This window comes from Oreochromis aureus, linkage group 7 (genome assembly GCF_013358895.1).
Source record: "Oreochromis aureus strain Israel breed Guangdong linkage group 7, ZZ_aureus, whole genome shotgun sequence".
NCBI lineage: Eukaryota > Metazoa > Chordata > Actinopteri > Cichliformes > Cichlidae > Oreochromis > Oreochromis aureus.
The window spans coordinates 37,502,156-37,523,705 of NC_052948.1; the positions used below are offsets into that span (position 1 = coordinate 37,502,156).

At 39.2% G+C, this 21,550-nt stretch overlaps 2 protein-coding genes across 6 annotated transcripts in view; one reads left to right on the forward strand and one right to left on the reverse strand.

The window, feature by feature from the left end:
• Positions 1–9,238, forward strand: part of il11ra (interleukin 11 receptor, alpha) — a 50,131-nt gene extending 40,893 nt beyond the window's left edge. For 4 of the 5 annotated variants that reach the window (XM_039614820.1, XM_031753206.2, XM_039614819.1 and 1 more), the window contains 7 exons: positions 633–793; positions 1,496–1,659; positions 2,025–2,169; positions 2,430–2,522; positions 4,490–4,592; positions 4,756–4,835; positions 5,432–9,238. In XM_039614820.1, the coding sequence (XP_039470754.1) occupies positions 633–793; positions 1,496–1,659; positions 2,025–2,169; positions 2,430–2,522; positions 4,490–4,592; positions 4,756–4,834 (745 nt within the window). In that variant the 3' untranslated portion in view covers position 4,835; positions 5,432–9,238. Of the gene's footprint in view, positions 1–632; positions 794–1,495; positions 1,660–2,024; positions 2,170–2,429; positions 2,523–4,489; positions 4,593–4,755; positions 4,836–5,410 lie in introns of all 5 variants that reach the window. The other variant, XM_039614818.1, reaches the window with a different exon arrangement.
• Positions 9,239–12,214: 2,976 nt separating this feature from the next.
• tmem267 (transmembrane protein 267) lies at positions 12,215–17,759 on the reverse strand. Its single transcript, XM_031753301.2, has 3 exons — positions 17,672–17,759; positions 15,533–15,997; positions 12,215–14,110 (listed from the first exon to the last, which is right to left on the reverse strand). Exons 2-3 carry the CDS (start codon positions 15,938–15,940, stop codon positions 13,775–13,777), a joined length of 744 nt encoding a protein of 247 aa, XP_031609161.1. The 5' UTR covers positions 15,941–15,997; positions 17,672–17,759; the 3' UTR covers positions 12,215–13,774.
• Between the last annotated feature and the right edge of the window lie 3,791 nt (positions 17,760–21,550).

The window sequence follows — 21,550 nt, forward strand, 5'->3', positions numbered from 1 at the left end:
TTGCAAACTGTAGTGTTCTCAAACAGGAAACAATACACACTTAAAGTGTTTTCATGGACTGCAGTAGACACTAGCAGGAACAAGACAGACTCTTAAGGACTGCTGAGTAATGATTAGACATTGAGCTGGTGGACAATTCAACAAGTAAATAATAAGTGTAAACAAATACAGTCACAATATGACTTTTCTACTCTGAGATGTAAGCATACTGACGCACTGAACCACAAAAGGGCTATTAGATCTGTTACCTTTTTGCTGTTGAGGTAAATAATTTCACTTGTGCCATTGTCATTTCTGTTCTTTTTGTCTTTTGTCTCACTGGTAAATGTTTGGCACACTTAAAAAAAAAAATCTTATTGGGAAACACTAGAAGAGACTGATTCTTAATAATTCATCTGGAATTTACTGACCACTCACTACACAGCTTTATCTGCTCACTGTAAACACCATAAGCCTTGGCAGAACAGACTCTCAGAGCTGACATGTACACACTACATTTATATCAGCCTGACAGTTATTTAGAGGCTTCAGTATTGAGCTGTGGTGAACTGGTTGTACTATGTTTGCTGTTTTTAGGACATATTTCAGTTGTCATTAAGTCTAAATAGCATTTTTTGTGTGTTTTTTTTAAGCAATGGTAAAGAGTGGAGCCCATGCATCGTGGACGTCACCCAGAAGCACTGCGATGTAGTTCACCCTGCTTTCTGGCAGCCCATCCATACCCTTAGAATCACAGAGACGAATGCGCTTGGGTCTAAGAATACAACCGCCAGTGTTAAGTTACACGAGCTATGTAAGATCACACTAAACACACTTGTGTAACATAGACCTTACATATACATTACATTACAAGCCAAAGAGGCCTTTAATTTTTTAAGGATTTTTTTTTCCAATTTCCAAAATATTACCTGCGTTATTATTAAACACACAAAACAAATTCTGGGAACACAAAGTGGAATTTCACACATGCACAGGTAAAGTTAAAGCAAACTGGTTTGTACAGAAGATACTGCATCATGATATCTAATGACACATGTCTTTGTTACTGCTGTTACGACCATGCCCTTCTGATTCTCATATTATGACCTAATTCATCCTGTTTTGCTACATCCCTGTCTACACTTTCACTGCTCTCGAATACAGGCGTTCATAGCTGTTTGAGATCTGTGAATGGCCATTAGATGTTCTTCACCATTTTTCTCATTCTCTGCATTTTGTTTAACACACAGGTGGGGCCATTATTTAAAACAATGACAATATTTAATGGATAGTTAATGAAATCATTGAAGTTGAATTGGATTCATTGTACCAGTTGTACCAGGTCATGATTTTGTTTCAACATACTTTATTTCATTAACGTCATTATTTTAGAGTTTTTGATCACCAATAGTAACATCAAAGTAAAACAGCGTGAGAGATTTTGTATGTTTTTTGCCCAGTGAAAATAACAAAATATAATACGTAATCAAATTTTATTTAATCCTGTCTTTTCCAGTAAAACCAGACCCTCCAGAGTCAGTGTTGGTGAAGGAACTTGAAGGGTATCCAAAGAAGCTACTGATCTCATGGAGATTTCCCTCTTCCTGGCCCCAGCATGATGCTTTCCCTTTGATATTTCATATCAGATATAGGCCACAGGGCTCTATGTTCTGGTCAGAGGTTCGTAAGCAAGACCGTTGTTTTCACTTCAATGTCGATGGGGTTGTAGTTAGGAATAAACTTGAACATGTACATTGGAGAAAATATAACAAATGTTTCAAATGTTTTGATTTCCAGCTGATAAAGCACAACTTTCTGCTTTTATATACTGAGATAAAACATTTAAATCCGCACAACTGTTTCACTGTTTTTGTTTTGTTAAGTCACTTTAAACACACTACAGCTAAACACAAGGGGGGAAGTGTTGGTCATGAACTTCTGCACTGCGGTTTCTTTGTTTTAACTTTCTAAGTTCACTGCTATCATCTTGTTTGTGGGTGTGGGTGTGCTCCTTCCCTGACATGTTTCTCTCTCTTTTTAACCAGATTTACTCTTTGGATAATTCAATTGTAATATGGGACGCTCTGGCAGGCCACCTTCACCAGGTTCAGGTGCGAACCCGTGATGAAATTAACGCGGAGAGCCAGTGGAGTGAATGGTCTCCTCTGCTACTTGGCAGGCCCTGGGAAGGTAGGAGGAAAAATTAAAGTAGTCCGTATTAGTCATTTTATTTTGAGAGCAAATTTACAATCCAAAAAGCGATCAATAAATTAAGGCATTATATAGATTTAATTAAAAGGTAACACGATCAAATAATTATCTTTAAATACACTTGAAGTTGAATCTTATTCAGTTAAGAGTAGTATTAGAACTTTTATTAAAGTCTTTGTACTATTTCTGTTTACTGACTAAAGTAAAAAGCTTACTCTGGGCCTGTGTTTGCCTTACAGACTATATCACCCCTGAGCCTGATGTGGAACCAGAGGACATCTTTACTCTCCCAACCAAATCAAAGCCTGAAGCCTCCACTCCAAAGTCACGGGGTAAGACTCGTGCTACACCAAATGAAAACATTACAATCAGAAGTGGTTATGTTGTGGATCAACTAGAGTGCAGCTAATGTCACTAAATTAGTACTACACCACCTAGGTTGCTACCACAATTACCACAGCCCCTTTTAGCACTACTAATATTAGACCTGCTCTGTAATAGTTACTATTACCATTTCATTACTAAGTAATTTTAATCATAAATGATTTTCATTTATTAGCATGTTTTTAGCAGCAGGTATCACAACAGTGTAGCGGCTCAAGTCTTGGATCAGTTCACGCATACTGATGTTTCTTGATTGTTTTTTTTCCTCTTTCCCTCTGTCTAGATTTTAGTGTTATGTTTATATATGCATTTTGCTTTCCTATAGCACTTAGAAAGGTCTTTCTGGTTCTTTGACCCAATAGCCCCTTGAATTAGTGTGGATGGCCTGACCTTACGTTTTGTAAAAGTTTTACAAAACACGAGACATTTTTAACTCGAGACTACCAGACTTAGGGTTAGGTTCGGAGAGTAGTCTGGCACGTAGTCGTGGTCGTTAAACTTAAGGGTAAGAGGCTTGGGGATGCATTAATGTCTGCGATGTCATCACAAAGACAGCCAATTATACATTTCCCTTGTGTGTATGTGTGGTCCTCCTCCTCACACATGGCGTGGGGCAGACAGCAGTCACTGTAGAGGAAATACTACTATCAGAGAACAATTTTTAGCCAAAATATGAGCACCTCTTATCCAAGTGATTTTAAGTGCACTTGACACTGCACTTACTCCAGTTTCCAGCAACACACCCAACAAGTTTGAAGTGGATCAGATGAACAGTTACTGAGATAGAGGGGAAAAAAGAGAAATATGTTTTTTTTTAATGATGTAGGTGTCCTTCAGTGTATCTGTTGGGCCTTTTGAGCATACATTAGATGAAAATGACTGAAAACCACTGAACCATGTAAATCATAGCCTAATAAGCGCAAGACAAGATGTTTTTACCTTGTGTTTTGGTGGCGTTGAGAAGGCTCATCGGGCATTGATACAGCAGCAATCTCTAGGAAGGCATTTATTATGGTTATTACTTGTTACTTGATAGAACAGTGCAAGTAGCTTGTGCCTGGCTTCATCACCAAATTACATATAATTGCAGTAATTGGTACCTGTGGGATGTCATGTTTTCTACGATGCTGTGTGCACAGTGGATGAAAGCAAAGTACATGGCAGCTCAGGTATACATGGGTAAAAAACAGAGTTAAAAGCAGCCTGCAGCTGCAAGCATGCCATCTAAAATATACACATGCAGGATACGCACAACAAGTATACACCCACCCACATGCAGTATATACAACGAGACAACTACAGGTTTGGCAGTGGAGGACAGGCTAAAAGCCTGTGACTGGTGCTGTTGGATTATTTAAACTGGTGTCCTGTGAAGCAGATGTCTTCTTCTATTTGTGTCAGCATGTGAGAGAAAGCACTGTCGTTTGCAGATGTGCTCATAAATCATCCTTTAATGCTGTCGGTGATATGCACTTTTGCTTTTTCGTTTTTGGACGTGTTGGTACTTTTACAGTTGGGGATGATGTTTTCTCTCATTTGTGTGTGTGAAAGCGAGTTGTTTACTCCTCTCAGTATAATAAATGCATGTTTGGGTGAAAAGCCATAATGGCAGATTTCAAATTAGCTTCTCACCAGGGAGTAATTAAATCCAGAAACACGCACAGCTTTTTTTTCTTTCCATTTTTGTCTCACATAGATGTGTAAACTTCTTTTTTTTTCTCCCCATGTTATGCCATTTTTGACTTTTATTGTATTTATTTCATTGCACTTTTACATCTGCGTATTCCATCATGTGTGCGTTCGTCTCTCTGCGATGTCCTGTGTGAATTCTGTCATCTGTCCTTCTCTGTACCTCCCACCCTGCTTGTTTTGCTGAACCTCCCTTCTCCTCTGCTCCTCTTCTCTTCCCACCCAGGTTCTAAACACGGGGATGAAGGTAATTTAGGTCTGGTGATTCTCCTGGTTTTGTTCTCCGTGGTCATCCTCACCACCATCTTTTCCCTCATCTTTGTTGTGTGGTAAGAAAAATACACACACAGGCATATCCCACATCCACAGGCCATGACTGTGTGGTCTGTGTCTCTGTTTTAGTTTGAGTGAGATTTTTTTCTTTCTTTTTGAAAGCCTGGCATTCTTAAAGTTTTTGTCAGACAGTGTTGATGTTTCATTTTGTATATCCAGGATGAGACAGAGGCGACGTGATCATGCCACCAAACAAGAGCTCACCTCTATGGTCAAGATGAAGTCCATCCCAATCTAATGTGAGAGATTGTTACTATTTTTTTACCGGCTTTTTGCCATTTTTATTCCCCCCTTACATAAACTATGCTGCATATATCAACATGTTAAACTCAAACACCTGGTTGTTTTTGTGTTTAGATGAGCACAATTGGGAGTTTTGACAGTTTCAGACATTTGAATGGTGAACAGATTCTGTGGCAAGGAGAATTAAACTCCTAATTAATGTCACTTCTTTCAAATTTGTATAAGTACAGCAAAATGCCCTCAAACGAGCACTAAGCTAGTGAGCCACTGCCTAAAGAAGAACCAAAACGGTTCAAAAGAATGCTATAAACAACATTCAGACAACCCTTCAGATAGCTAGCCAACTTGTGATTATAAGGCTCACACACACACACACACACACACACAGAGATTATAACCCTCTAAGTATGGCTGCATATCTGTCATCCAACTCTGCTATTTAAATCTGTGCTTTCAAGCCCGTGGTTAATTACTTTTTGATTTATACATGTTTTGTAAAACCTTTTCCCTCCTGCTTTCCTCTACTCTGCTCTCCTTCATGTGCTCCCTTCCCATCTTCATTTTTCATCAGCTTTTTCTCCTCTCATCTCAGGTTAATTTGAAACATCTTCAACCCATCAGCCCCTTCTGGGGTTTCACCAGTGAGTCAGCCTGTACCATTCCCCGCTGTTAACATGCTGACCGTCCATATTTGGCTACATTAACCACAGAGCGTCACTCACGAGTCCATCCAGAATCCAAGGCAGCAGGAACTAATGTAAAGAACTTGACAAAGTAAGGTCATTACCAGTTTATATCGGCTGACTGATGGGCAGTTTTTTGAAAGATTTCCTTGGACATATTCAGTGACTACAAGTGCACTACCCATAATGCAACATGAGACTCCTACCTGCCGTCCATGGGTATAGGGACAGTCCTCTTCACTTCAGCAATGCACACTACTACTCAGCAGACTGTAGGAGCGACACTGCACAGGGACATTTGAGTTCACTCATAACCAGTGCTCTGTCAAGTCTCCCCAAATGTTTTTTTTTAACTTTTAAGCAACAAATAAGGAAAAACAAGTGCAGCTGCCAAACAGGAGCAAAGGGGAACATTGTTTCTGGAACAACTCGTCACCCAGAACTCCTCACATTCTCAATCACTGTGAGAGGTAACACATATAGCGTGTGTTCATTCTCACATCGACTGATCGACCGACTCAATGCTGTGAAGGAAGCAACACTTCTGCTAATTTCTGTGCGTGTCTGATGCCAAAGAAGCAATGATGGGCATTATGGGCTCAGGTAGGAGGCAGGCACCAACCTGTCACCTGCTACTGGCATGAGGGAGAATATGGACATAGAGAATGAGGTCCGGGGTTTAATAGACTTTGTTTCATTTATGACAAGTGATTTTATGTTGCATGATACCCCTGTTATGTTGTCTGGCATATTAAGTAAAGGTTTTGTTTCTTTTGTTGTAGTTCTTTCTGTCCATCCATTCACTGTTTATAAATGTGTGCGAATGAAAGACTCTCATAAGAGAAAGAGGGAAAGATACTGGCCTTTCACAGATCACCAGCATTATGAAAATACATGGATTCTTAGTCATCTAGAGAATATTAGAGCATACATATTCAGCCGTTTTGTCTAGAGTCCAATAATAATAACCCCAGGGTCATTGTGTTTAAAAAAATGGGAGTGTGTTTTGTTCAGATTCATTATTAAGTCAAACCATGAAATCATAAGAAAAAGAGGAAAGTAGTAAATCTGAAAAGCTGGAACTTAAAATTTAATTGGAATAGATGAAAATTGTTGTCATAAACTGACTGGTGTAGTCAGCCTTTTAAAGACAAAATATGACATAATGAGGCCATTAAAAAAAGTTTCCTTATCATGTTTTTTATTGTTTTTTTTAATAAGTTACAAGATTAGAGTGATGTTACTAATGAAATGAGGGCAAAGGTTTAGATAGATGCCTTTGAGGGGACAAACGCAAGCTACAAAGTAGCTTGCTTTATTTAACACGAAACATGGAAAGTGATGCAGAAAGTGCTGCATTTGTGTACTCGCACGCCTCATATCTGTCCATACATGAGAGAGGTGCATTCTGGGTGGTTACTATGGTCTTGTTCACCATAGCAACTAACAATGAAAGGGGTACGCAGCACTAGGCTTTCACTGCAGTTAGTAAAATGAATGTAAATGATGGTTTTAGGATGCTTTTCTTGGGTTTTTTGTTTTTGTTTTTTTAGGGGACATTTGGGGAGAGGAAATATACAGCGGGGCATTGGCACAGATCGAATGGTTGCCATCAACTGCAGAGATTGTACAAATCTAAGAACCACCTGCATCAGCTGCTCAATTAACCTTTGAGTTTATGAGGTAGATCAGTGCATGCTGGGCGGTGGTGGAGATGAGCACGCACGCAATAAACTGACAAGAGTAACCCTCGCTCACTGTACATCTGTCTCAAAACCCATCGCCTCACGGAAAACACTCGATTTCTGGGTGGCCAGCACTTAAAAATACCTCCGATACAGCTTGTCTGCTTTAGTCCTGCTTTTCACACCTGTGCCTATAAACCTTGTGTCCTGCTAGCTTTCTGCCACAGATGGAAGCGAGAGACTCTTCTGCTTGAGAAGCAATTTTTCTTTCTTTCTTTCTGCTGGTTTGGTGGTTACATTCTGCTCATCTAAGGCTGTGTAGTTTCTTTTGCTGGCTGTCATTTCAGAAACACAAGGTGCATCTAAGTCAAACTTCTTTTTTTTTTTTCTTTTTCCCAGTTTGACAACTGTATTGTCTCTCAAGCTAGCTCCACATATTATGCATGGATCCAGTTGAAGCTTTTTTGTATATTATTGTATATCAAACTTAAAAAAAAATACATACCTATGTTATATGTGATGTTTATATGTAAGAAAAAAAACAATCATCGGTAGATTGACAGACATGGTTTAGCTCAGTCTTGTGTTAAGGACATTTCTTTTTTAATAAATCTGTCATTCCAAACAAATATTACATAAGTAAATACATTACATGCTCCCTGTCAGTCACTCTAGGTCAATACTAAAACTGATTGGACGAATTGGAAGTGAATACAGTGTCATTGAAGGGAGACTTCAATAGTATTAATAGCCTGAGCTAAGCCATTTCGTGTGAGTCTTCCCAGCATTGTGTATGTGTGTTTTATTCCCCCCCAGTTATATGAAGCTGTGTTACTGTACGATTACTGTATGGACAACATGTTTACTGAGTTAGTCCTTCAATCCAATGTTTAATTCCTTTTTAAAAAAAAAAAAAAATAGAACCACAAGTGGATGCTTTCTTTTCACTGACACTCCTTCCTCCATTCTGGTGGCAACATTCACAAAGACAGTGAAATGTTTTTAAAATTATTCACAGAGTCAATCTGAGAACCCGCCCTTTACTTCCTGTTTAAATTGTGTTCCAGTAAACTCGGGGCTCTGATGGATGTGAGATATAAAAGGATGCATTTGGAGCTTTTGTACTAGGATGTGCACACAAATTGGATTTTAATTTCTTCTGTTTTTTTTGTTTTTTTTTAATATCACTATTGGTGCAATGAATGTCATCTTTTTTGTCATTTAAAAAAATCTTTGTAGCTGATTCAGCATCTGTATAGTAAATTCTTTTTCTTATGCTTGAATTGTCCTTCCAAGGTCCAGTCAAAAAAAACAAACTTTAATCAAGATTGAACCCACTACCTGCTCTCTGTGTGACTTTTATACTAAATATTCAGTTTTATACAGCCAAATTAGGAATTAAAAAAAGTAAATATAACATAAGAGCCACTTTGCCATAATTGCTGGATTTACAGGTCATAAAGTTAATATTTTTCCAATCTACACAGAAATGTAAAAGTGAAATACCTGTTTTAAAGATATTTTTATGATAAATATTCCAAGTAAACTTTGATCAATTGTATAAAACATCCATCAGATTCAGTTTTCCGGGCACAGTGCCATATGTTTTAAAAGGCGCCTATAAATAAAATGTGTTATTATTATTATTATCATTATTATTATTATATCAGTGACTGTTGTTCACCCTGTCCATTTTGTTTTTAAGGGTTCAATGTGACATGTTTTCTGTAAGTGTATGCCTATGGAGTTCTTTCTGTGTCTTTCTTGGTGTTTTTCTGATATGTTTTGTTTTTTTCTTTGTGGACAAACTTCATTTACAGTCTATGTTCCTCTGCGATATGTGATAGTTAGAGGAGCCTGTTGATTTTTAGTTCTTGCAACTCAGATGAAACTCAGGCATCCATTCTCAGATGTACATAGTCATTTTTGTTTCCTTGTGTTCAACAAATATCACCATAAGCTGTTTTTTTTTTTTTTTCTTCCTTCCTGTCCTGATGTCTGTGAAATTAAAAAAAAAACTATTTTATCACACTTCTATTCCTTTTTTTTCCTCTTTTATTTCCCATGAAAATTCAATGTTATGGTTCACTAACCTTTTGTCCGAAACGTCCATTATCTTTTCAGTACAGCTGCACATTTGTTTTATAAAGTTTATCTACTTCCTTGTGTATCACAGTTTATTCTTTGGTTGGTTGGTGAAAAAAATCCAATTGTCTAGAGTTATTCAAAAAAACAAAAGATGTCTGTCATCGTTTGGTCGTTTTCATTGTGTAAAAGCTGACAGAATTTCCCCTTAAGGCCTTTTCTCTTTGAGGCAGTTTCTGACGTCTAGATGCTTAAGCTACATTTTCTTGTCTTTGTGACAAGGAATTTTAAGATTAATAATTAGAAGGAAATAACCCCGATATTCTGATCACACTTTGACAACAGTCTTATTTGTGGTGCAGGGAGGTGTAGCGCAAAGATACTTTGTCATAGCCAGACAAAGTTCTTTGAGTAGATCAGTTGGACAAAACTGCCAGGTGGTGCTACCAATAAAGTCAAAGAAGGGTGATGAATATCTCTACACCATGTAAGGAAATGTAACATAAAAGGCAACGTTTGTGGTGCAAATAAGACAAGTCTTCATTGTGGCTCTCAGTGTTTATACCTACCATAACAGCCGTACATTATAGCGCCGAAACCTCTGATATTTAAATATCAGTCGGGCTTGACACTCTCAGCCAAATAAAGAGCTATAATCTTGGTGATAAAAGGAAAAAAAAATGCACAGATTCATTTTCCAATCAGCGCTTCTGTTTGAGCAGTGTAAATCAGCTGGAGCAAGTATAAACGTACTGTGAGTGGAATACACACAGTATTGTATTAGCACATCAGCACAAGGGCTTTGTACTGACCCTATAGGTCAGTTTAAGACAATACCACTTAGAAAGATAAAAGCTGTTATTGCTCGTGTTTGCCATCGTTAGTTTATAAATGGAGGTAACTGTCTTATGTTACCAACAGTGAGCTTTGCCAAGTAAGCCTTTTGGTTCATGTATCTCAGACCAGACAATTACTGTATATGCTTAGTGTTTCATAGCTGTGCACTCAACTGCACTTAACGGGGGATCTTAGAACATTTATCCCACCAGGCATGCACTGTGAAGCAGGATTTTGTCTTATTCCGGTAATGCCAGGGTTAACCTTGGCTTTTAGTACTATGAAGGTGGTTTGTTTTTATCAGGGTATGTCACTACAGTAACTTATGCTGGAGCAGGGCCCTGAAAAAGTCATCAATCCTTCACAAGCAGTTTTGAATCCAACTTCCTTTGTAAGGTTTGAACCCAGAATCTCCTTGCTCTAAGGTGACAGTACTAACCATTGAACCAAAGTCTTATTAGACCAAATGCTGCATTTATCTGGTTTTTCTGGGACACTTCACTGAAACTTTTGGTAAAATGCTGCCTCCTGGTGGTGAAAGGTTAAGACACAAAAAACACCTAAATATGGCGCCTGGATTGGCAGTTTGCACATTTGCCTTTCACACAAAAAGATCTCGGAGGAGGCCTGAGCTAGTGTACTCCTACTGCTGGACGAAAGCCCAGAAAAATGGGAGGATTGTGTCAGGACATTACATCAGTGCCCAATCAAACACGTGGATCCTCTGCGATCCCCTGGAAAACAGGGGAACAGCTGAAAGTATGCCCACCCCCCTCATTTCTTTATTTTTGAGCAAATAACCAGCCCTTGCCCCGTGATGAAAAACTTTCAGAGCCCTTGGAGAACTTCAGAAAGATGCAAGTCATTATACAAAAACACAGCAAATATATACACAGGATACATTTTATTGAGATAAAAGAACACTACATTAAAACGATCTTGTTACTATATACTTTACTATTAAACAAAAACATATTTGTCCAAAAATACAAAACATTATTTTAAAGCACAAAACTTAAATAGTGCAAAATCCAACAAAAATATTGCATCACTTAAAGTCATGTGGTAAACATAAAAGAGAAAATGACACTGGCAGTTAAAGTGGGACAACAGGCAGCATGTAAATTCCTTCCATAAGCACTAAACTTCAAGTTAAATAGGTGTAAAGTGGAGGGTGGTGCTGTGTTCGCCACTGTTAAAGCTGTTTTTCCGCATCCTGGTAGTCATAAGCAAAGCTTTACAATGCCTTTGTCTTCAATATTGGTTTTGTTTAATTCGAAACTCCAGTGTTACTCAACGCTTCTGTTACTCAAACAGTTGTTTCCGATCCTTTCTGTGACCCTTCCAAGAAAGTAGCAACAAAACAGACAAGCCTGTAATAAATCAACAAAAGAGCACTTCAAACTATTATGTACCAGCAAGTTTGTTTGTTTTTCTTCCCCCAAACAATGAGAACTTTTCAAACTTTCTCCCCCTCATCCATTATTTTATTTCACAATCACAACTAAATATTCCTGACTTACCTCCACTTACTAATGGAAATAAATAAATAAATAAATAAATAAATAAATAAATATCATCAAAAGTGAAACTACAGTAGCCACCTAGTGGACAACAGGCACAACTACAACCTTAATCACCAAGCACCAGCTTTACAAAAATGTATCCCTGTTTTACATCTGGAAACAAACAATTCAAGTCCACCTTCTCTTATACTGAACGCATGTTGCTTACATTCAAATACCCATTTCTAAACCCACTATAACACAACATATTACTAAGCATCATTTAAACCAGTGTATAATACTGTTAATGAGTGTTTATATATTTGGTCTACATCTAAAAACAGTGTAATGACAAAATCTCTATATGTGGTATATCTTTGCTGCTGATAATGCAGCAAAGTAATTATAATGAGTGAAAACAAACAGTCCTGCAAACCCTGGTTTCACCGCTGAAAAGCTAAATTTCAGCATATAGACCAGGGGTGTCCAACTCCGGGTCTATAGGGCCGGTGTCCTGCAGGATTTAGATGTGTCCTTGATCCAACACAGCTGATTTTAAATGGCTAAATTACCTCCTCAACATGTCTTGAAGTTCTCCAGAGGCCTGGTAATGAACTAATCATTTGATTCAGGTGTGTTGACCCAGTGTGAGATCTAAAACCTGCAGGACACGGGCCCTTGAGGCCTGGAGTTGGACACCCCTGATACAGACTGTACCTCACTCTGTTAGCCATATAAATATGGCAGCATTATAGGAGGAAAAATGCTGGAACCATGCACAGATAATTAACACATCATGTCCCCTTTCTTGCATTTTGATTAACTAAATCTAAACTCAACTCTTTTCAAGTTTCACTCCATGCTGTCCGCTGTTCTGCTCATGTTTAGTGTAAAAACAAGATGTCAGTCAGGACACGGAATCACACCGACTTTACTCATCCGTCATAGTTTTTGCTCAAACGACGAGGGCCGAGCTTGAAGCCGTCAAAGAAATCCATAACAGCAGGAAGCCAAAACCTAACTGAGCATCTTTACTACAGCATGTCTTAAAAGTGGAATCATTCCCTTCCTGTGATGATTGACGTGCACAGTAAAGAAGCCTCTGAGCAACAGATAAATCACTGTTGGCAAAGTTTCACCTTTGGAATAAGGAAGTGTCTATGTCAGCAAAATCAAAACAATCCAGGTGCCATATCAAGCTGCTAAAATAATTTTTAGTACAATTTTAAAAAAGAAAAAAAAAAAAAAAAACACCAGCATGTTATGGAGACTTGATGTTATCCATTTCTGTGGCTGGCTCAACTTACACTACAAACTGATTTCTAAAAACTGACCATTACAGGAAAAGTTATGACTGAGTGCACATTAAGGCTTCTCCAGGCAGGAAAATGAAAGTTGCAGTGTGTTGACAGCTGGCTGGATATTACAAACATTAACAGCCAAAGACAACATTTTGTTTGGCTGCTGGTAATAGACATGGGAATTAAAGAACTGCATGTGGGCAGATTTTTAATGCAATATAAAGAAAAACAGTTTTGAGGTGCACTAAGAGTGAAACTGAAAGAAGTCTTGCAGAGCCTGGAGTTGATTTTGCCTTTGGTTGACGTTTCCTTCAGCGCCCTTTGAATGAGGCTGGATAGTGACAGTAAAAGTGATGAACCTCCATCGGGGTTTAAGTCTCTGAGGTGTTGTGTAGGTGAGCAAAAAGTTGGGCAAGCCTTGGTAAAAAAAATATGAGTAAAAAGAGGGTTCACATCTTCCCATTTAGTCCCCAGGTTACTGAAGAGGATTCTGATACAAATCCATGCCATGAAAAGGAAAACAAACAAACAAACAAACAAACAAAACTGAGATTGGCACTTATATTGGGATGTTCCCATTTCAAAAAGCTAATTTAATATTTTACAGCCATCTCCACCAATGAAAAGTCATACGTTTACTTTTTTCATTATAATATAATGAGCTTTCTCATCCTTTTGTGAGAAAAGAAAAAAAAAAGTTTTCATTATTTATGTCACATGAACTGAAAAATGTCTTCATAGCCATATATACGTGTTCTTCAGAATTTAAAGGTACTTGATAATTATTTTAAATAGCTAAGAGCATTTTTATCCAAAGGTGATCCAAAGTTGGTGACGCCTTAAACATCGATGGCCACCCCGTGTTTAGTGGATATCACATCTCTGGTTCCTGTCAGGTACATGAGCACTGAACACAGGTGAGGGAGCGTCGCCGTGGTGCTGACGTATAACCAGTATGGGATCGGTGCCGTGTTGCCGAATGGGCACACCCACAGGCCGTGGCGCACCGCATCCCGGACGTGGTGTGTCGCCATGGAAATGAAAAGCATCCATGGCAAGGAGCACCAAGCGTCTTTGAGGCGCCCGAGCCACATGAGGAACCGGAGAGTGAGACAGATGATGGGAATGAGAGAGGAACAGTGCAGCGGTGGACGCTGAGGGAGTGAGACAGCAGCCTGGAAGAGTAGTGAGAGACGGCGTTAGCACCACGTACATTCTTTGGAAACATGTCAATCCATGTTAACAGTGTCCTGTACTGTGGGGATCCTGCAGAGTCATGAGTCATGCTCCAGCACACACACACACACACACACACACACACACACACACACACACACACACACACACACACACACACATATATATATATATATATATATATATATATATATATATATGTGTGTGTGTGTGTATGAGGTACATCTCTATATGTATGTATGTATGCATATGTATACATACCTACATATGTATATGTAGATGGATCAACTGACAGGTCAGAGGCATCTCTTAGATCTTTGCTGGAACTTTTTGTATTTCTTTTTTGTATTTATATGACTTATAGATGCTGTTCAGTTTTTTCACACTGCACACCATGCTAAGATATACCAAATGTTTAGCTAATTGCTCTTTGAGAATCACTTTGTTGGTGCTGACATACAATTTTATGCCTGTCAATTAAACTGTTATCTATTGTCTGTGTGTGTGTGTGTGTGTGTTCTCTATCAGTAACACAATAAAAGAAGTTACTAACATTTTTTTGTAGATTCAGCTAAAGAAATGAGAACCAATGCTGTGTTTCTGTGATCGGCTGCCAGTGAAAGTGTCTAAAGACACAATTTAAATTTTTCATTCATTGCTACATTGTCTGGCTGAAAGACCAAAAGAATAGTCAATATTTCAATGTGGCAATGATGTAATGGATGACATTCATTTTTAATATACATATAAAATGAAGTATTTTTCTTGGTGCGTCACCATAGCTCACCCTGTGGATTGTGCTATGTTCCCGGCCTAAAATCCATACCAGAAAGGCCCAGATTGAATTCTGCCCCAGGCCTGTTACTGCATGCCACTTACTATCCCATCATTTCTTCTGTGTCTCACTGTTGTTATCTAATAAAGGCAAAATACCAAAAAAAAAAAAAAAAATCTTTTTCATAAGGATCCACTTCAGTGGCCATTTGGACCATTTGCACTCCAGCATTGGTTCTCCTGGCTCGCTCGTTTGATTTAGCATCCCCGTGGAATTATCTGATAAAGAAACTGAATACATTTACAAGGAAAACATGGCTGCTGCCAAACACAAACACCTACAATCTCTGATAAATAGCAAGTTATGAGGGTTAAAAAAAAAACAAGTCTGTGAAATTAAAATTTTCTGCATGGGTTGTTTCAGTGTTTTCTCTCAGTGGGAAGGTTATAATGAACATTGTGTCCTGTAATCTACTATAATGGCACATATATGGGTGCATTTAAGACTTAATGACTAAATAATTAGCTCTCCAAGAGAAAGGTGAAGGACTTAGGGAATACTTTGTACACCATCATTTGTAAGCTTATTAAGCATTCAGATGAATCCTCTATGGCGAAGGTCTTACCTTGAGTGATAAGGATCCAGCCATATAGAAGTGGTCCAGGTCTATGATTGATGCCAGGAGCCCTGCGAGTAACACCTCATATAAATCGCTCTTTTTCCTCAGTCCAATAACAACCGCCCATGACCACAGCCCCACCAATCCGTGCGTGGCGTTGTCCAAGACAGCACGCAGCCACAAGTGTTGCTGTATGACAGACAGCTGGAGGGCGTGGTCTGCCACCACACAGAACATCCCGAGTCCTGCCGATGCCAGCAGGGAGGCGGAACTGAAAGTCTGCAGTAGGGCCTGAGCTCTCTCCGTCTCCAGAGCCAGGCTGAGAGGTACGGGAGCACCATCTCCCCTGAGGCCAGGCCCCAACAAGGGGGACGAAGAAGGGGAGGAGTCGAGCTTGGAGTAGAATCCTTGCATGTTGTTAGATGGCTGGAGGGGCCAGTCAGCATTAAAGGTCAGCAAGATTCAGGCAGACTGGAGTAAAGGAAATCAATGTTCATCATACACTGCTTATGTGAGTAAATGTGAAGCAATCACACACACACACACACACACACACAAAATCTAATGCATGTTCATGGACACAAGTTTTATTTTATTTACTTATTTATTTTTGGTGACAGACTTTGACACTGGTGTATTTTAATAGGAAGCATATTTTGTGTCTTATTTAGATTCTTTAGACGAGACATGTCAGCCGTCCTGAGGGCTTTCTAAAAGCAGCTTCCACTGTACTGCAACTCAAACCTAACAGGGGCATTTTTATAGCCAAAACATAAACAAGGAGTTCTTAATGATAATAAAAAACAATTAAAACAATCCAACTGAAGTGTAAAATTCCCACGACCGCCACCCCCATCCTGTCTTCAAATGTGGACAACATTGCCTTTTAAAGGTGAAAAATATTCATTTGACATGAATCAGTGCATATGAAACTGGAGAGATGAAAAATTGAATATAAAGGCATAAAATAAAGGATAATTAATTTTAAATTAATTCATAATTCACGTATGAAAAGCAGAAAAAACACCTGAAAAATGTGTGTCCGATAAACGAAACTAAGGGGTCATTTAACAAACTTCAATGTTATTATTTTATTTATTGATTGATTGATTGATTTAAATTTTCATACCTATATTGTTTCTGACCATGTCTGTCCCTTTTTGTTGGCTGGCAGGATAAGACGCTACGTTACCAAGCTCAAATCATCAACCTGGTTTCTTAAACATGACAATGAGTTCACTGTACTCAAGTGACCTCCACAGTCGCCAGATCTCAGTCCAACAGATTTAATTAAAGGAAATCTCGGAGGAATTTTTCCAGCACCAGGTTAAATCCATACCAGGTAAAAGGGGGAACAACCCAATACTAGCAAGCTGTGCCGAATAAGATGTCCAGTAAGTGTACATATTTCAGTTACAGATCATACCTATATGAAAAGAGCATAGTATTAAACACAAAAACAAAAAACACCCCGCACCTTCCACACAGAACAACAACACATAATACAGTACTGTGGAGGATTTGAACAACAAATACAAAGTTCACACACACAAGACAGTTTGAGTTCCCTGAAAATCCACAGCGCTCAAACACCCAGATTAATTTTTTTGGACCATGAGGGCATTCAAAAATAGATCTGATGCGTCTCATGCAACTGAGTGAAATGTAGGACAGACTCAAAAGGCGCCCTGCTTTTGTCTTTTACTACCAGCTGATGATGCAACAGCAGTGCTTCTCTTGAAGATGCTCCTATGAATGAAAATTTAATTAGCTGGTTATTTTTGTCACCGGCTAGCGGCTCCAGCTGAAGTCCCTGCCTGCAAAGCTCCTTACGGTCCGCGTCATGTTTGTTTGACTTGACATTCGGCCGGCTCTCCATTAAAGACATCTTAATTAGAGCCATATAAGCGAGCTAAAATAACACCACAGACACAGCTAGGCGCTACGTGGCTAGCAGTGACAGAGATGCTGCTATGTGTAGGCGGACAGCAGCTGTCACGATTAGCTCTGACAAAATAGCGGTGGATTGCACGCCATGACAGGCTTCGTCCCCGATTTAAAATGAAGAACAAATGTATAACCGATCACTAAGAGATTTTTTATATCATTTTTGATGAAACGCTTGAAAAATAAACCAACACTCACCCCATTTCCCTGCATCCGTAAATCTACTGAAGTGTTCACACTTCTTCTGCTGTGTTGTGTTGTAGCGCCAACGCTCGGCGGTGCTTTGCTGCCACCCGCAGGGCATGAGTGGCACCTACCAGTAAAGTATCGCTAGAAGAACAGAAGGGTTCAAATGCACTATATTGCCAAAAATATTTGCCCGTCTGCCTTCATACGCATTTGAAATTGACTGACATCACATATGATGTGAAAGCATGCTTTCTTTGCAGCTACAACAGCTCCAGTGCTTCTGAGTACTTTCCAAAAGGTTTAGGCGTGTGTTTGTGGGAATTTGACTATTCTTCCAGAAGCGCATTTGTGAGTCAGATCAAAAGTATTCTGTCCGGTTGTGCATCAGGACTCTGTGCAGAGGTGTCAAGGTCTACCACACCAACAATTCTTCAAAACATGGATGGCCCTTTTCTGTTCCAATAGTCATGTTTGAACAGGAAAGGGCCATCCTGAAACTGTTTCCAGAAAGTTAGGACCATCCCACCTCCACTTTTCACTTGGCACAGTGCAATCAGACAAGTACTGTTCTCCTGGCAACCACCAAACCCAGACTGGTCTGATGAATTGCCAGACGGAGAAGCGTGATTTAAATTTCAAAAAGCACATCTCCATTCTTAAGTTTAGTGGCACCATGTTTTACACCACTACATCTGAGGCTTTGCATTGCACTTGGCAATGTAAGGCTTGAATGTAGCTGCTTGGTCATGGAAACCCAATCCGTGAAGCTCTCTGTGCAGTCTTCTTAAGCTAATCTGAAGGCCACATGAAGTTATGAGGACTGCTTCCACTTGGTTATAATAGATGACTGTGGAATGTTTAGTAGCAAGAAAACTTCATGACTAGACTTGTTGCACAGGTGTCATCCTATCATGGTACCATGCTGGAATACACCTGAGAGCAACCCACTGTTTTACAAATCTTTGTCTGCATGCCTAGGTGCCTGCTTTCTTACACGTGTGGCCATGTAAGTGATTGGAACAACTGAACTGATTTATTTGGATGGGTGAGTGAATAATTTTGGTAATACAGTGCAGGTCAGGGGGGAGCAGGACATGTATGAAGACAGCAAGAGAGTGATGAGTTCTGGGGTAGAAGTGACAGATGGGTTTCAGGAGGGAGTGGGATTATATCAGGGACCAACTCTGTGCCTCTTCTTGTTCGCGATGGTTTACAGATGAGGTCAGGCAGGAGTGAGAGTAGAGAGGAGGTGGAAGAAAGCCTGGAGAGGTGGAGGCATGCTCTGAGAGAAGAGGAATAAAAGTCAGTAAAAGCAGGACAGACTACAAGTGTGTGAATGAGAGTGAGACAAGTGTAACAGTGACGATGCAAAGAGCAGAGGTATTGTAGTTAGATGAGGTTAAATACCTGGGGTCAACCATCATAAGCAACAGACAGTACACAAGAGAGATGATAAAGAGAGTGCAGGCAGGGTGGAGTGGGTGGAGATGACTCAACAGACTGACAAAAGAGTACCATAACACAAGTACAAGAAATACCTTTTAGCAGAAAGGTGATTCAGTTCATGTGAACACACTGCTTCCTGTTCCAACTGTAAACACTGTGAAATGAACCGAACCTTTACCTGGATGACTAAGCATGCATCAAGTGTCATTTGTTTCAGAGGGACAACAAACTAAAAAGCAAACCAGGGATTTAACAGTGCTCTCACTCCAACTCCTTCCAGGTAACAATACCAAGCACTGTTTCACTGTGTTTGGTGCTGCAGAAATATCAAAACATTTAGAGAGGCGATCAGAGTGACATATAAGAAAACGTTCCTTTCCTTTCCTTTCCTTTCCTTTCCTTTCCTTTCCTTATAAATTTGCTAATATTAGTTTTTACAAGCTGCCACAAGAGGGAGAAAGAGTCCACAGAATATATCTCAACACTTTAAACGAGCACACACCCAAATAATAATAAACACCAAAGGGAATTTTATTAAAATAATCATTTCTTACTTATCACACTGTTACATTCAGACTTCTCCATTACATACACCATAATCCAAAGATGAAAAAAAGCCTCCAAAATAATAATTTCATGCCTCTAAAATACATTTGGGCTCAAGTTTAATTAAAAGTGCATTTCTGGGGTGAATCCGACAGCCAGAATAATTCTAATATTGAACCACGGCTGGCAGAAAATATTAATTCTCATATTTCAAATTAGGCAAACCTGCTGAGTGGAAGGTATTTAAATAGGTGTGTCAGTTCAAATCCTGAAACTTACCATGCAATAAATTTTAATTTCACCACTCATATTAAATCCAATTTTAATAATGTCTCTATTAAAGATCCAAGATTAGATCTGTAACGACAGAGTCTAATCTCTTTTAATGGAATGTCTTTAATGTGCCAGTTTCTCTTTATTGTATCCCTGTAGATAGGCGTTTAGAATTTCAAATTCAATCTAGATGTGTTGGGTTTTTTTTCTACATTTATGCTCTGTCTGCCCTTTTTGTATTCTTGTCCTCCCTTTGTTACACTGAGTTCCACTTGCACATGTACTTATCTATTTTATTTTATTTTTTTCATTTTTGAGTATTGAATGGTGCTGCAGTGCGTGTCTGCTTTGACATTTGACAGACCATTCTGCTGCACACACAAATCCTCATTTGGAAAACACAAACCTTTTGTGAGGTGCTCTGGATTCTTCAGCTTCACAATGTACTGTGCGGATTTTAAGGAAGGAAATGCAGACAGCTGCTAATAGGATAGACTCACAATATGTGAGTCATCGAGCTTGTGCAGTGAGTTCGTTGAATGATCTAAATCTTGCCTAATTTTATCTGTTCATGGAAGGCATGCCTCAATTCTCCAAGATCCTAACAATCACAAGAATCTCCACAATTTGAGTAGAACGAGGCTTCAGTGCAGTGCTTGGCAGAAGTATTGGGCCGCAATGTTCCAGCAGCGGCTGTGCTGAACATGACCTCTCATTTTGTGTCACTGACTTACAATTGCAGTACTTCACGGACGTCAGTGCTGTCAAGTGTTGTCATCAGCATGTGTGAGCTCGATGTGTAAGGTTGACAAGCAATTTGTGGAGCAGGCCTGTGATTGGTTGGACTCTAGAGGCGAACATGATTTGGGATTCCAGCCACCTTGCCGTGCAGAAATTCACTTCTCACGGTGAAACGTTCCTTCTTTTCCTCATTATCCAACATTTCAAGTCACTCTGCTGTGACATGAAACAAGCACCAATAATAACAATCATGACCTGTTTTTGAGGACAGATCACAAGAAGTTGATGACATTTTGTTTTTGCCTCATAATCAAATTCTGTTGAACAAATGGAGTGTGTGTAAGTGTTGGATGTTTCAGGTCACCCAATTACAGAGGGCATAATGAACCTGAGATGTGGGTGGGGTTGACTCAGTTAGCACCATGGGGTGACGTGCAGAGACCTAACACTTGGGTTTTGACTGTTTCAGGACCATAGACAGCGCACAGCGAGGCGCACTGCCTATGCTGCCATCCAGTGGACAAATGCATGACAATTCTTTAAGTAAAGTTGACTATTTTTGCTTTTCTTTTTGTGGCTTGAAATTAATAAATTAACACAAGAGACATCAGAATCAGAATCAGAATCAGAATCACGTTTATTGGTTATGTATATGCGCAAACACACACATGGAATTTGGTTCCAGTAGATGGTGACTCTCAAGCACAGCAATGTAAATCACAACAATATGTAAATGACACAATACACACACACACACACACACACTTATGTGTATATATATATATATATAAACATACATGTGCACATATGCGCACATACATACACAAAGGTGTATAAACCAACCATAAATAACCAATCTAAATCTTATATACATAAAATACA

What these genes read in the sequence shown, in the direction of transcription:
- tmem267 (XM_031753301.2), bottom strand. Translation starts at nt 15,940, where the DNA reads ATGCAAGGATTCTACTCCAAGCTCGACTCCTCCCCTTCTTCGTCCCCC. An exon ending in CTGGATCCTTATCACTCAAG is followed by an intron (nt 14,111 to 15,532) that starts GTAAGACCTTCG and finishes CTACTCTTCCAG; the next exon opens with GCTGCTGTCTCACTCCCTCA.